Source organism: Electrophorus electricus, chromosome 19, assembly GCF_013358815.1.
Source record: "Electrophorus electricus isolate fEleEle1 chromosome 19, fEleEle1.pri, whole genome shotgun sequence".
Classification (NCBI taxonomy): Eukaryota; Metazoa; Chordata; class Actinopteri; order Gymnotiformes; family Gymnotidae; genus Electrophorus; species Electrophorus electricus.
Window position 1 is genome coordinate 15,124,556 of NC_049553.1, and position 13,032 is coordinate 15,137,587.

General features: G+C 43.2%; 3 protein-coding genes across 3 annotated transcripts in view; all 3 read left to right on the forward strand.

The window, feature by feature from the left end:
- The window catches only part of LOC113588254 (aquaporin-1-like), a 2,778-nt gene extending 1,576 nt beyond the window's left edge, over nucleotides 1-1,202 (forward strand). Inside the window, exons 2-4 of the mRNA XM_027027365.2 lie at nucleotides 1-60; nucleotides 311-391; nucleotides 661-1,202. The exon at nucleotides 1-60 is cut by the window's left edge and continues 105 nt beyond it. Of these exons, the coding sequence (XP_026883166.2) occupies nucleotides 1-60; nucleotides 311-391; nucleotides 661-840 (321 nt within the window). The 3' untranslated portion in view covers nucleotides 841-1,202. The remainder of the gene's footprint in view (nucleotides 61-310; nucleotides 392-660) is intronic.
- Nucleotides 1,203-5,023: 3,821 nt separating this feature from the next.
- Nucleotides 5,024-6,371, forward strand: LOC113588255 (aquaporin-1-like). Its single transcript, XM_027027366.2, has 4 exons — nucleotides 5,024-5,405; nucleotides 5,603-5,764; nucleotides 5,897-5,977; nucleotides 6,086-6,371. Exons 1-4 carry the CDS (start codon nucleotides 5,040-5,042, stop codon nucleotides 6,263-6,265), a joined length of 789 nt encoding a protein of 262 aa, XP_026883167.2. The 5' UTR covers nucleotides 5,024-5,039; the 3' UTR covers nucleotides 6,266-6,371.
- Nucleotides 6,372-9,567: 3,196 nt separating this feature from the next.
- Nucleotides 9,568-11,464, forward strand: LOC113588252 (aquaporin FA-CHIP-like). Its single transcript, XM_027027363.2, has 4 exons — nucleotides 9,568-9,934; nucleotides 10,233-10,397; nucleotides 10,868-10,948; nucleotides 11,323-11,464. Exons 1-4 carry the CDS (start codon nucleotides 9,587-9,589, stop codon nucleotides 11,446-11,448), a joined length of 720 nt encoding a protein of 239 aa, XP_026883164.2. The 5' UTR covers nucleotides 9,568-9,586; the 3' UTR covers nucleotides 11,449-11,464.
- The last annotated feature ends 1,568 nt before the right edge of the window (nucleotides 11,465-13,032 follow it).

The window sequence follows — 13,032 nt, forward strand, 5'->3', positions numbered from 1 at the left end:
GTGTCAGGCTCCGCCCCACTAGCCATTGGCCTCTCGGTGTGCTTGGGGCACCTGACAGCCGTGAGTAATTATCATTTAACTCGCTAACGTCAGTATTCATTGGCCTATGGGGCTATTATAGTTTCTACATACATTATTATACAAATGAGGGTGTGATTTCAATGGTAAGATGTGAAGTTATGGAAATGAGTGTTTGGTTTTTCTCCCTAATATGAAAGATAAAGCCAACCAACTTGTTGTGCACCAGCTGGGTTTCTTGGCTGGGCTCTCTGGTACTTACTCACTGTTTGTCCTTCCTCTCTGGGTACAGATCAGCTTCACTGGGTGCGGGATTAACCCCGCGCGCTCCTTCGGTCCAGCAGTCATTATCAGTGATTTCTCCAATCACTGGGTAAGAAAGGTTTTTTTACAAAACAATATGTTCTGTACAGTATAATGTACAGATATAAAATACACGTATAATGTACAGATATAATATACAGCTATAATGTACAGGTATAAAATACAGTTATAATGTACAGGTATAATATACAGGTAAGACTAGGCCATGAAGATTCACTTTCCTTTCTAAAGTGACAGTGTTGTTTGTGTTTTAAACTACCTAATAACAGTTATCCTCTGATCTTGACATTAGGCTAATAATCTGGATGCTTCTTGCAGGTCTACTGGGTGGGGCCAATGTGTGGGGGCGTGGCTGCTGCTCTAATTTATGACTTCCTGCTCTACCCCAAAATGGACGACTTTCCTGACCGTTTGAGGGTGCTGCTCTCCGGACCCCCCCTTGACTACGAGGTGAACGGAGCGGAACACGCCGCCGCGGTGGAGATGTCATCTAAGTGATACGTAGCGATCCAGCTACATCGTGTATCATACTTCCTAAGGCCTTAAAACACTTGTAAATACTCCACAGGAACAGCAGTCTTCTTTTTCCTTTTAAAAAGGAGTTCGCACTCACTTATTTTATCGGCTTCCCCTATTTTCTATCAGAACTCCTATTTAGTACTTTTTTAAACATATACCTCTATTTTCTGGATTTTTTTTACATTTATATTTGTTTTCAAAGAGTGAACACAAGCTATTTAGTTAGTCACTTGTTTTTGTAAACAGTTGTCTGTGTAAATGGTTGTATTGCATTTTGTATTGCATAACATATACGCTATAAATTCATTCACTTTTGTAAGTAAATAAAACAGTTCAAGTTACAAAAACAAGAGCTTAGTTTTTTTTAAACAAATTTCTTCTTTTTCTGCACAGCAAAAAATATCAATATTTAGAAAAACAATTCATGTGTTCTAATATTAAGCAACTTCTTTAATTACTCTAATTACTTTAATTACTTCCTGAATTGTGTGGGATCACATTGTTCTCTAGTCCGTGAGTTGCTCCCAGTGTTGGGTCCGGTCTCTGCGCAAGCAGGAGGAGACTTTCCTGTCCCTGGGCCATGGCAACTCAGAGCTGTCCCATCTCTGCAGTCTGTGCACTCTCAGCAAATAGGTTCCACCAACAAGGCAGGCAGCGTTGTGGAGGAGCTGAGATGAGATACGATAGAACTAGAGTGTTCCAGCAGCAAACATGCAAGATAATCATAGAATACACAATGGGTAGGGTAAACATGAGAAAAAAACACAATAAAAACATGTTTAGCAAGAAATAATACACAATATAAATATAGTTACATTATATATATATATAAGTATAGCTATGCTATAGCTATGCTAAATTACAAATAATACTGCATATGTGTTTTATATATACAAATATACAGCTCCAGAAAAAAATGGAGACCACTCCATTTTTTCTTAAATCAGCATCTCCACATGTACACAAGCCATTCCATTCAAGTGTTTGTTGAATTCCTTCACACACACTCATTCTACTTAATGAGGTGCTAAATTGGTAATCACCTTAACAAAATCCTGTTCTAACGAGCAACTGTATAAAAACCACAACTGCTGTCATCACTATTCTCTTGTTGTAGAACCAGCTGAATGGGAAAAGAAGTGCTAGGACCCAAAAAGTAAGTGTAGTCAAAATACAGCTACAGGCCATGCCAGAAGAGCTGAAAAGAGAGGCTCTTAATGAGAAAAAAAAGGGTTCCATTGTAGCTTTACCGGCAGAGGGATACAGTGAGCGTCAGGTTGCTTCTTTCTTGAAAATTTCCAAAACTGCGATTCATAAGAACAAGGTCAAGCAGCAAACACATGGGACAACAACAGATACAGACTGGTAAAGGTCAAAAATGACTCTCTACTGGCTGTGATGATCACCACCTCATTCAAATGTCACTTAACAACTGTAAGATGACATCAAGTGATCTACAAAAAAAATGGCATGCAGCAACTGGGGTGAATTGCACCGTGAGGATGGTTCAAACCAGGCTTCTGGAGGCAGGCCTGAAGTCGTGCAAAGATAGAAAAAAGCCCTTCATCAATGAGAAGCAAATGAGAGCCAGACTGAAATTTGCAAAAGACCATAAGGATTGGACTGTAGAGAACTGGAGTAAGGTCATCTTCTCTGATGAGTGCAATTTTCAGCTTTGTCCAAGCCACTTACAAAACTGTGCAGGAAGAAAACTTGCTTCCTTCTGCTCTGACAATGTTCCCCAACTTTGATGATTGTTTTTTTCAACAGGGCAATGCTCCATGTCACACAGCCAGGTCAATCAAAGTGTGGATGAGGGACCACCAGATCAAGACCCTATAATGGCCAGCCCAATCTCCAGATCTGAACCCCATTGAAAACCTCTGGAATGTGATCAAGAGGAAGATGGATGGTCACAAGCCATCAAACAAAGCCGAACTCCTGGAATTTCTGTGCCAGGAGTGGCGTAAAGTTACCCAACAGCAATGTGAAAGACTGGTGGAAAGCACGCCAAGACGCATGAAAGCTGTGATTAAAAATCAGGGTTATTCCACCAAATATTGATTTCTCGACTCATTCTAAGTTAAAATATTAGTACTGTGTTGTTTATAAATGATTATGAGCTTGTTTTCTTTGCATTATTTGTGGTCTGAAATTTCTGTTACTGTTTTGTTATTTTGACCATTAGTCATTTTTATAAAAAAAAAACATAAAAATGTTTTATCTGGAATTTGGAAGAAATGTTGCCAGTAGGTTATATAATAAATCAAAACTGCTCAGCCTGGTCAAACAAAAACTCATCAATGGTAAAACTAGATAAACTGATCATTTTGTAGTGGTCTCTTATTTTTTCTGGAGCTATATATATATATATATATATATATATATATATATATATATACATATATGAGAGAGAGAGAGAGAGAGAGAGAGAGAGAGAGAGAGAAACTCAAAATTGTAGTGAAGTACACAAAGTAAGGGTTTTGGACAAACGTCCTTCATTAGCTGTGCAATCAAAGTGCTTCTGAATTTGTAGGAAAAAGAAGCACATTATATTAGAAGGCATAGATGTTTATATCATGACACATCATGTCTACATAGTGGTGGCAGGGAGAAAAGGCTTGAGGAGGAGGAAGCACCTGTGATGGGAGCAGCGGGAGTGTGTGGTTCTGCAGAACCAGACTTCATTGGTGTTGGGAACAGAGAGAGTGTGAGGTTCTCAACAACAAGGCTCCAGTGGTATTGAGCATCAGACATGTCAGAGGCAGTGGGGCAGTGGCCCAGTTCTGGGCCAGCTCTTCATGGACTTGATAAATAGCTGATGAGGGGAGTTGGAGTGGGGAAGACACCAAATGTATGCAGGCCAGGAACTGGCAACCATGGAACTAATGGAAAAGCCAACCACAGAGCTGCTGAGAAATTCCGCAATGACGTTCTGGAGAAAAAGTAATCTAATGTTGATGACAGGGATGAAAATCAGTATTAAACCTGTCAACCACACACTTTACAACTCTTCCTCCCAGGTTTGTGTCCATGGAGACAGCTCTGAGAAAACCCAGCACAGTATAACGGAAAGTGAATGAAAGCTCCATTAGTACATAGTCTACATCATTCTTCCAGATGAGCCATGTGTGAGCAGACACATGAGTCAAGGAGGAAAAGGATTTACATCTGACCTGCATCGCAGAAGTGTACGCTGTTAGTCAGTTGCTAGGATGAGATGGCATCACTCACCTGTCTAACAGATGGATTTTTATCATTCGCTCCATTGCACTAACTAGCAAACAAGGCCCCGGACAGCTTTTAGGTGGAGGTTTACTGCACATTAAAGTATCATTCTGCTTTATTGAAGTACTACAGAGGTATGTGGGCTCTGCTGTGTGTTTCTAGAAAGGCTAAACATTGAGAAGAGTCTAAGCCTTCAGGCAGACAGACACTTGACTTCATCTCTACCCACATGCTGTTCACTGAAGCTTTGGAAGTTGCACTGAAAAATATGAAGAAATGTTTCCCAAATCAATGTTTGTGTGCTTGTATCACTCTCTTAAAGGCCCACGATCAATAATGTCTAGACCTTCTGTCAGCACACATCCACCTGACTACTTCAGAGCCGGTTGGTGAAGTCTGGTAGGTCCCATGGGGACACCAGGGTTCAAACCCCATCCAGGCAAATGTTCTATGTGATTATTATACCAATAAGAGTCCTTGGGCAAGACTTCTAACACTTGCCTCTGTAACATGCTTGAAACTTTAAGTTGCTCTGGATTATATATTATATAAATCACTAGACAGCAGTTGAGCAATTTATAAACCTTCAAGTTACACAAGCACTATTTATAGATACTGTATACCTTAATATTGCTCTAGGGTTTGGTTTCAGTGAATAATTTTATGAACTAAGAGCACTAAAATGCACTGTGTCAAACACGAGATGCATTCACCTGCTTAATTTGCCCATTAAATTGCTGCCGCCCATTTCATCAACCAATCAGACTGAAAGGCAAATTAAGAATTAGATTCAAAGTAGCCACAAGACCTGTAGCATTAAAAAAGCCCTGGTAACGTGCATGGGAATACGCTTAAATAGCAGTGTTTGGGGTTCATAGTTTATCTGCTCTTCTTTGTGAGTGTAGGTTTTTTTTTTTTGGTGGTGTCCCTGTTAGCTGCTGTTCTAAGCCATGGTGAGAGAATTGAAGACCTTGGGCTTTTGGCAGGCTGTCCTTGCTGAGTTCCTTGGGACAACAATGCTTGTCTTTCTTGGCATCTCTGCTGCAATTGGTAATGGGAACAGTAGCTACCCAGACCAGGAGGTGAAGGTGGCCTTGGCATTCGGGCTGGCCTTTGCCACCCTGGTGCAGAGCCTGGGCCACATCAGTGGGGCACACTTGAACCCAGCTGTGACCCTGGCTGTGCTGGTGAGTTGCCAGATCAGTGTGTGCAGGGCACTGTGGTATGTCTCTGCCCAGATGCTGGGTGCTGTACTTGGTAGTGCTATTGTGCTGGGAGTGAGACCTGAAGCTGTCGAGTCACTTGACTTGAACAAGGTGAGTACCTCTACTCTTTCACATGGTGACATGGTTTCTTTTTGAACTTCTTTAAAATGGAACAGGCTGTTTATTTTTTGAATGAATCAGATAAATCCAATGTGAAGTTATGCCAGACTTTTTCTTCTAGAGAGATGTGGTCATTAAATCCCCTTCTGTTGGAAAGCTAATGACTTCACTGCCTTCATTTTTCACAGCTGACCGGAGTCAGCCCAGGCCAAGCATTTGGAATGGAACTTCTCCTCACCCTCCAACTGGTGCTGTGCTTCCTGGCAACTACAGATAAAAGGCGTAGTGACGTTGCTGGTTCAGCGCCATTTGGTATTGGCCTCTCTGTGACTCTGGCGCATCTTGCAGGAGTAAGAACTTTTCACTGTGCTTCCCTTAGGTTGTTTTGGGCAAAGTGACTTGGCAAATTGTAGTCTGTTGTACATGTCAATTCAAGTATTTGTTCCTGATTCCTGGGGTCATGGCTTAAAATATCCCAACAGATTAGCTACACTGGCTGTGGAATCAACCCTGCTCGATCTTTTGGGCCAGCTCTGGTGTCCATGGATTTTGAGAATCACTGGGTGAGTGGATGATCCAATAAGCTCACCAAAGCTATGCCCACAAAGTGGTGAGGGGGGACATGGGTGTCTGCATGTCGATGAATCTTTCCTTCCTGTTGGCTTCACCAGGTGTTCTGGGCAGGGCCTGTGACCGGTGGCATCATGGCCACCGTTCTCTATGACTTCCTCCTGTCTCCCAGGGGGCTAGACTTGACTGGACGCCTGAAGACTCTGTGCCATGGGGTGGAGGCATTGGCTGTGGAGACAGAGCCCCTGGTTGAAGGTGGTGCTGCGGCTGGAGAGCAGTAGGAGAAGCCAGTGATGCTGTTCAAGCATTGTTTACTGATGTGTTGCTGCAATAAGATCTTTGCTTCCTTGTCAGCCCTATGGAAATAAACTAATGGCAGTTTTGAAAGATCTGTGTCTTGCCTAAACTGATTGTAGCCTTGATTCCAGTGTTGCCTTGGGCTTTCCCATAAGCTCAGAAGTGGGGAGGGGTGCAAGAACAGAACTGGGAACCCTAATTGGTCTATAGGGTGAATGACTTGGTCAAATACCAGAAACTCTTCTGTACAAGATATTTATCTCCATGTCCTAAAGTGTCTTGGTTACCTTCAAGAACTTTTGGAAGTTGGTTTTTTTTCTTCCCCCCCCCCCCCCCCATGTCTGACTAGCCCCTTCAGTTACTGTAACTTTAATGACTAGGGGTCAAACTGACTAAGGGTTTGGTGAGTTGTCAGGATGTCATGGGTAGTTTTAATGGTAAATTTATTCAACTTGGTTCCAACCCCACAAGCCGGTACCACTTATGGCATTTAGATGCTTTTATCCAAAGCAACTTACAATTGTGATCAATTGCTAGAATTGTACTTGAGGGTTAAGGGTCTTGCTCAGGGGTCTAACAGTGGCAACTTGTCACCTGATTGCTGCTGGTCCAGTACATCTTCCTTTCTGCTTTTCTAAATGGAGTTGCAGCTCTTGCTGCCCAACTTTAGACTTGCCTCAGCCAATTTCAATTACTTTACTATATTTTCAATCAGCTGATCCCTTGCTGATTATTCCTTTGCATACACTGAGCTGCACAACCTAAACAAGGCCCACCCAACTACTTCCTAATGGCCTCATTCTTAATTGGTAATTTTTCCTCTTGTGTAATTGAACTTCATAGATGATCATTGGCCACTTCATACAAGTCATCAATCCAAATTGAAGACACCACAATATCTTACCTGGAAAAAGCACTTAATACTATTAAGAGGCCATTCTCTGTATCATTGAGCTGTTATACCACCTATTTAAGCTTTTCACTGGTTTATTCAACATAGGGTGGACCAATTTTAGTAATTAGCAGGGTTTCCTGTGCAGGCTTTCCCCTAATGATAGATGAACTTTTAGATTTACAAGGTTTAACCTTTAATCTTGCCCACTTAAGATTACCACCCGAGTACATTTAAGAACAGTTGAGTGTTGTCTTATCATCCATGTGTGCTATAAGAGGAGGGAGTTGAGTGCCATGTTGTAAACCTTCTCCACCTATAACCCTCTTAGAAACCCTAATGATCACGTCCAGTGTCAAATGCCAACCGTGTAATCATACAAACTGCCATTATGCCCAGACGCTGCCAAGATGTGGCATATTCACCTGTATTAAAACAAAACTGAATATCTTCAAAATAAGCTCTCACCTGCCTAGTTATACTATCTGCTACCTGCAAGAACACAGATGCCTTCCACAATCCTTTGACTAAGGTTTTGTGGAGTTGGCAGAATGTCATGGGTAGTTCTAATGGTAAATTTGTCACTTTGGTCCAACCCCACAAGTCTCACCAGCTTGTATCATTTATGGCATTTAGAAAATGTTTTTATCCAAAGCGACTTGCAATTGTGACCAAGTACAATTCAAGCAACTGAGGCTTCTCTGCTGATTATCTCACTTGCCAATTTTTCAGTTAAGTTGATACCTCCCTCTAAACATAAAATGAACCATTCACAACAAATTAAAAACTACCATTACTATCAACTTAAAACATGACTGTGTTTATGAATAATTCATATTTAACTATCTATAGAAGGAAAAGTAACAAGAACAGGCAGGAGTTTAGCATTTCAATTAATTCCAATTAATTCAAGTATATGTTGCTTTCTGGATACAGTAATTCATGGACTGTTCATGGTTCACAGATGTTAAAAAACAGAAATAACAGAAATCTTCTAAATGAGTTAACCTCTGTCACTGACCTTTAAATGAGTAACCTCTGACCTCTAAATGAATTAACCTCTGTCACTGACCTTTAAATGAGTAACCTCTGACCTCTAAATGAGTTAACCTCTGTCAGTGACCTTTAAATGAGTAACCTCTGACCTCTAAATGAATTAACTTTTGTCACTGACCTTTAAATGAGTAACCTCTGACCTCTAAATGAGTTAACCTCTGTCACTGACCTTTAAATGAGTAACCTCTGACCTCTAAATGAGTTAACCTCTGTCACTGACCTTTAAATGAGTAACCTCTGACCTCTAAATGAATTAACCTTTGTCACTGACATTTAAATGAGTAACCTCTGACCTCTAAATGAGTTAACCTCTGTTACTGACCTTTAAATGAGTAACCTCTGACCTCTAAATGAATTAACCTTTGTCACTGACCTTTAAATGAGTAACCTCTGACCTCTAAATGAGTTAACCTCTGTTACTGACCTTGCTCTTACATGGTTTATTTCTTATATCACAAATGTCAATTTTTTCTTCAAGATAATCTGACATTGACATTGTTGCATTAGGGGTCCATTCTTCAGCCCCTCCTGTCCATGATCTATGTGCTGCTCTTTGGTGAGATCCATTACTGTGTCTTCGGTTTCACTGTTATGAACATGATACTCAGACTTATATTAGCGCAATGCTACCACTACATTTCTGCCCCCTCCAATAATATCCTGTATCCATGACATCAAACATTAGAGCCACTTTAACTTCCTGAACCTGAATCCCAATAAACCTCATACTAATTGGCCTTAAATGCCTAGTAGCAAGACACTCAGAATTCACAACAATAACAATGGAATGATTGCTAAACTTTGATTTACTAACGGATGCTGACATAAACATATAAACATCTATAAATGCTTATTCCAACAAGCATCAGATGTCATAAAAACTCCTTTTGTCAACTTAAAGTCAGGTTTCAAGGTGCCCAGGTCCCTGGGACCTTCGTATGCACTGGAATGAATATCCACAATTGGGGTTTGAAGTTACTGACTGTCAGGAACAACACTTTTCACTTTTATTCTCTCATCTTGATTGCAGACATTAGTCATCAGTCACTAGATATTGAGGATAAATTGCATGGACACAAGATTCCACTACATTACAGCATTTCGCATTATTAGGGGAATCTATTGGTACTATTGGTACTAAGCTGTAAGTTGTGCATTTGGATGAGAATGAATTTCATCTTAACACAAACTGCATTTCTTTCTTTTTTAGTGTAACAGTCGTCGTCTCGTCTTGAGTTGTGGTTGCCTTGTTAAAACCATCTTCCTGTTGGCCACCTCCCACCACTGGTTTATAAGGGACTGCTTAGACGGCATCATCCACGAGTAACAGCTGCCGTGACAGACCGTCAATGCCAGCATGCCTCAGGAGTTCAGGACCGGGTCGTTTTGGCGGGCTGTCTTTGCTGAGTTTGTTGGAATGACACTCTTTGTATTTCTAGGTATCGTAACTGCCATCAGCGGGCAGGACCAGGAGGCGGTGGCCTTGGCGTTCGGGCTGGCCATCGCCACGCTGGCGCAGAGCCTGGGTCACATCAGCGGTGCGCACCTGAACCCGGCCGTGACCCTGGGCATGCTAGTGAGCTGTCAGATCAGCGCCATCAAGGCAGCGTTCTTTGTGCTGGCTCAGATGTTGGGCGCTGTCTTGGCCAGCGGCATCGTCTACGGCATCCGCCTAGAAAATAGCAATGCTTTGGGTGTCAACAAGGTAAGAGAGCAAACTCACCTCGCTCTGAAGACAAAAATGAGACAAAAAGGAGACAAATTCGACTGTGAGCTCCCCACTGCTTGTTAAATATGTGATGAGCTGAGTCAGAGATGCGAAAGTTCAGAAACACCACAGCGCAGGCAGTCACAGGGTCCAGGGCTGTGTCGGGGAAGGGCCAGGACCGTGTGGGGCCAGGGTAGTGTGGGAGCAGGGTAGTGTGGGGCCAGGGTAATGTTGGGGCAAGGAATACTTGTTGTCTCTCAAAGTTGATGATGTATCTGCACTTACTCTCTGACAGATAAATAACGGCCTGACTGCAGCACAGGGTTTTGGTATTGAGTTCCTGGCCACCTTCCAGCTTGTGCTGTGTGTCCTAGCAACAACGGACAGCCGTCGGAAAGACGTGACTGGATCCGCGCCCCTTGCAATCGGGCTCTCCGTTGCTCTGGGGCACCTGGCAGCAGTAAGCATGCAACACAGACACGTCCGTTTTTGTTTGTTTTTAAATTTGGGGCTTTTAGTACCCAGTACACAGTGTCCTCTTGATATGCATGTCAAATAGGAGTGAATTGAAACTGAAGTTAAAGTAAATTGATATGCAGGTTTAAAGGAATTCACATGAAAATGAAATTAATTGTGGGGTGAAGGTACTGGTAATCAGAAGATTGTCAGTTTAAGTCACTGCCAGGTTTCCACTGTTGGACCCCTGAACAAGACTCTTAACCCTCAATTACTGAAGTTGTGTTCAGTCAGAATTGTAAGTCACTTTGGACGAAAGTGTCAATGTTAACGGCATGTTCTGAGCCTGGTGAGAATGTAGTTCATTTGCATTTGGCAGACACTCTTATCCAGAGCGACTTACAAAAGTGCCACAATGGTGGTGTCTCCTTCCTGCTCTGGGCGTTTTCATTTCAAACATGGTTTGCTCTGCAGATCAGTTACACGGGCTGTGGAATCAACCCTGCACGCTCCTTTGGACCTGCTGTGGTCATGAAGGAATTTGACAACCACTGGGTGAGGATGTACTAGCCATTCTTCTCTTTCCTCTTTGGCTGTGTTTATTCAGCCAGTAAAAAAAAACCAAAAAAAAAACCACAGGCACAATAAACTAAGGTTTCGACTCATGAATATTCTAAGAATCATGAATATTCTAGGACTCTTGAATATTGTAAGACTCGGGATGAATGAGCGAGAACATTGTTAGACCAGAGGAGCCAGACTCAAGGCCTTCAGTAGCATCTGAACATCGCAGTGAGATGAGAGCTCCAGAGACCAGGGCTAGACTTGGCACTCCCCAACAATCGTGTGTGTGTGTGTGTGTGTGTGTGTGTGTGTGTGTGTGTGTGTGTGTGTGTGTGTGTGTGGTACACGGCATGCTCCCGATGCAGGTCTACTGGATAGCACCCATGCTGGGGGGTGTGGCCTCTGCCCTGGTGTATGACTTCCTGCTACAGCCCCACTCGGAGCCGTACAGCAGCCGGCTAAGAAGTTTAAGGGGCAGGGCTGAGGCATAAGGGGGTGGGGCTGAGGCATAAGGGGTGGGGCTGGGCTATAAGGGGGCAGGGCTGAGGCATAGCCTGCATCTGCAGTGATGACTGAGGTCGACGCCTTCACATCATCCCATTTGCCAAGGTGCTCGCTCCATAACAGTGATACGCCCTGATGTGCATATATTTGTGTAAACATTCACTCCCAGAAGGTTGATTTCATTGTGCACACCATTCTGTGTGCACACTGTGTGTCTATAAATATGTAGGTATGTCTCATGTTTTTTGTATGCTTTGTTAAATGAAATATTTTGGGGGGGGGTTGTCATTTTTTGTGTCTGTTGTTTGATTTCCCCAACACAACAATAATGTACCTTATGGAGGTAATGCTGTAACTCTGTGGTCAGAGGTCGTAGACCATGGCAACCTTGCTCAGTAAAGGAAAACAAATTGTCACTCATCATCTGAACATCTGTGTCAGTGCAAGAGTTTGATGTTTGATTTCAGTAGCACAGACAGAACCTGTTTATTGGGACACGTCAACACATCATTGCACTGAGTCTGAGCAAAGCTACTTTTATAGTAATAAATAAGTTGTTTAACCTAATTTGTTATTGGCCTTGTCCTTGGTGTATTATTTCATGATTTTTCACATATAAAAATTCAGCAGAAAGCAGGAATCAGAATGTCTGTAGGAGCCCCAGTCTGGGTCTCGGGGTGGGCCTGTACAGTGACGGATTCAGCAGGGTACTTTGTGTTAGCTGTCTAGAGAGTGTGTGAGCTCAGCTCACAGCTTCCAGCACTGTGAGCCATGCACTTCCTGCTGTTCCTCCCCACAGACCCCGTCACAAGGGAGATGTAGTTCCTGCCGCTGTTGTTTGGAGGGCGGTTATTATATCCTGTATGGACACAGATAGTGAGTAATGTACAAATGGGGAAACTCACTTTAATTCTCCATAGACCTCCCCCTCACCCCACCCACATGGGCTGTTACATACACACAGTGCACCACAGGCCAGTCAGTAAACTCCTCCTCACAAACTTCAAATGAGTCAGAATTCTGCCGCTTGTCTTTAAACTCGTGCCCATCTCCTCCTCCACCCCTACACACCCACCTGTACTCTCCTCCACCCATAAACACCCACCTGTACTCTCCTTCACCCCTACACACCCACCTGTACTCTCCTCCACCCCTACACACCCACCTGTACTCTCCTCCACCCCTACACACCCACCTGTACTCTCCTTCACTCCTACACACCCACCTGTACTCTCCTCCACCCATAAACACCCACCTGTACTCTCCTCCACCCCTACACATCCACCTGTACTCTCCTCCACCCCTACACATCCACCTGTAATCTCCTCCACCTCTACACACCCACCTGTACTCTCCTCCACCCATAAACACCCACCTGTACTCTCCTTCACTCCTACACACCCACCTGTACTCTCCTCCACCCCTACACACCTACCCATTCTCTCCTCCACCCCTACACACCTACCCATTCTCTCCTCCACCCCTACACACCCACCTGTACTCTCCTCCACCCCTACACACCTACCTGTACTCTTCTCCACCTCTACACACCCACCTGTACTCTCCTCCAC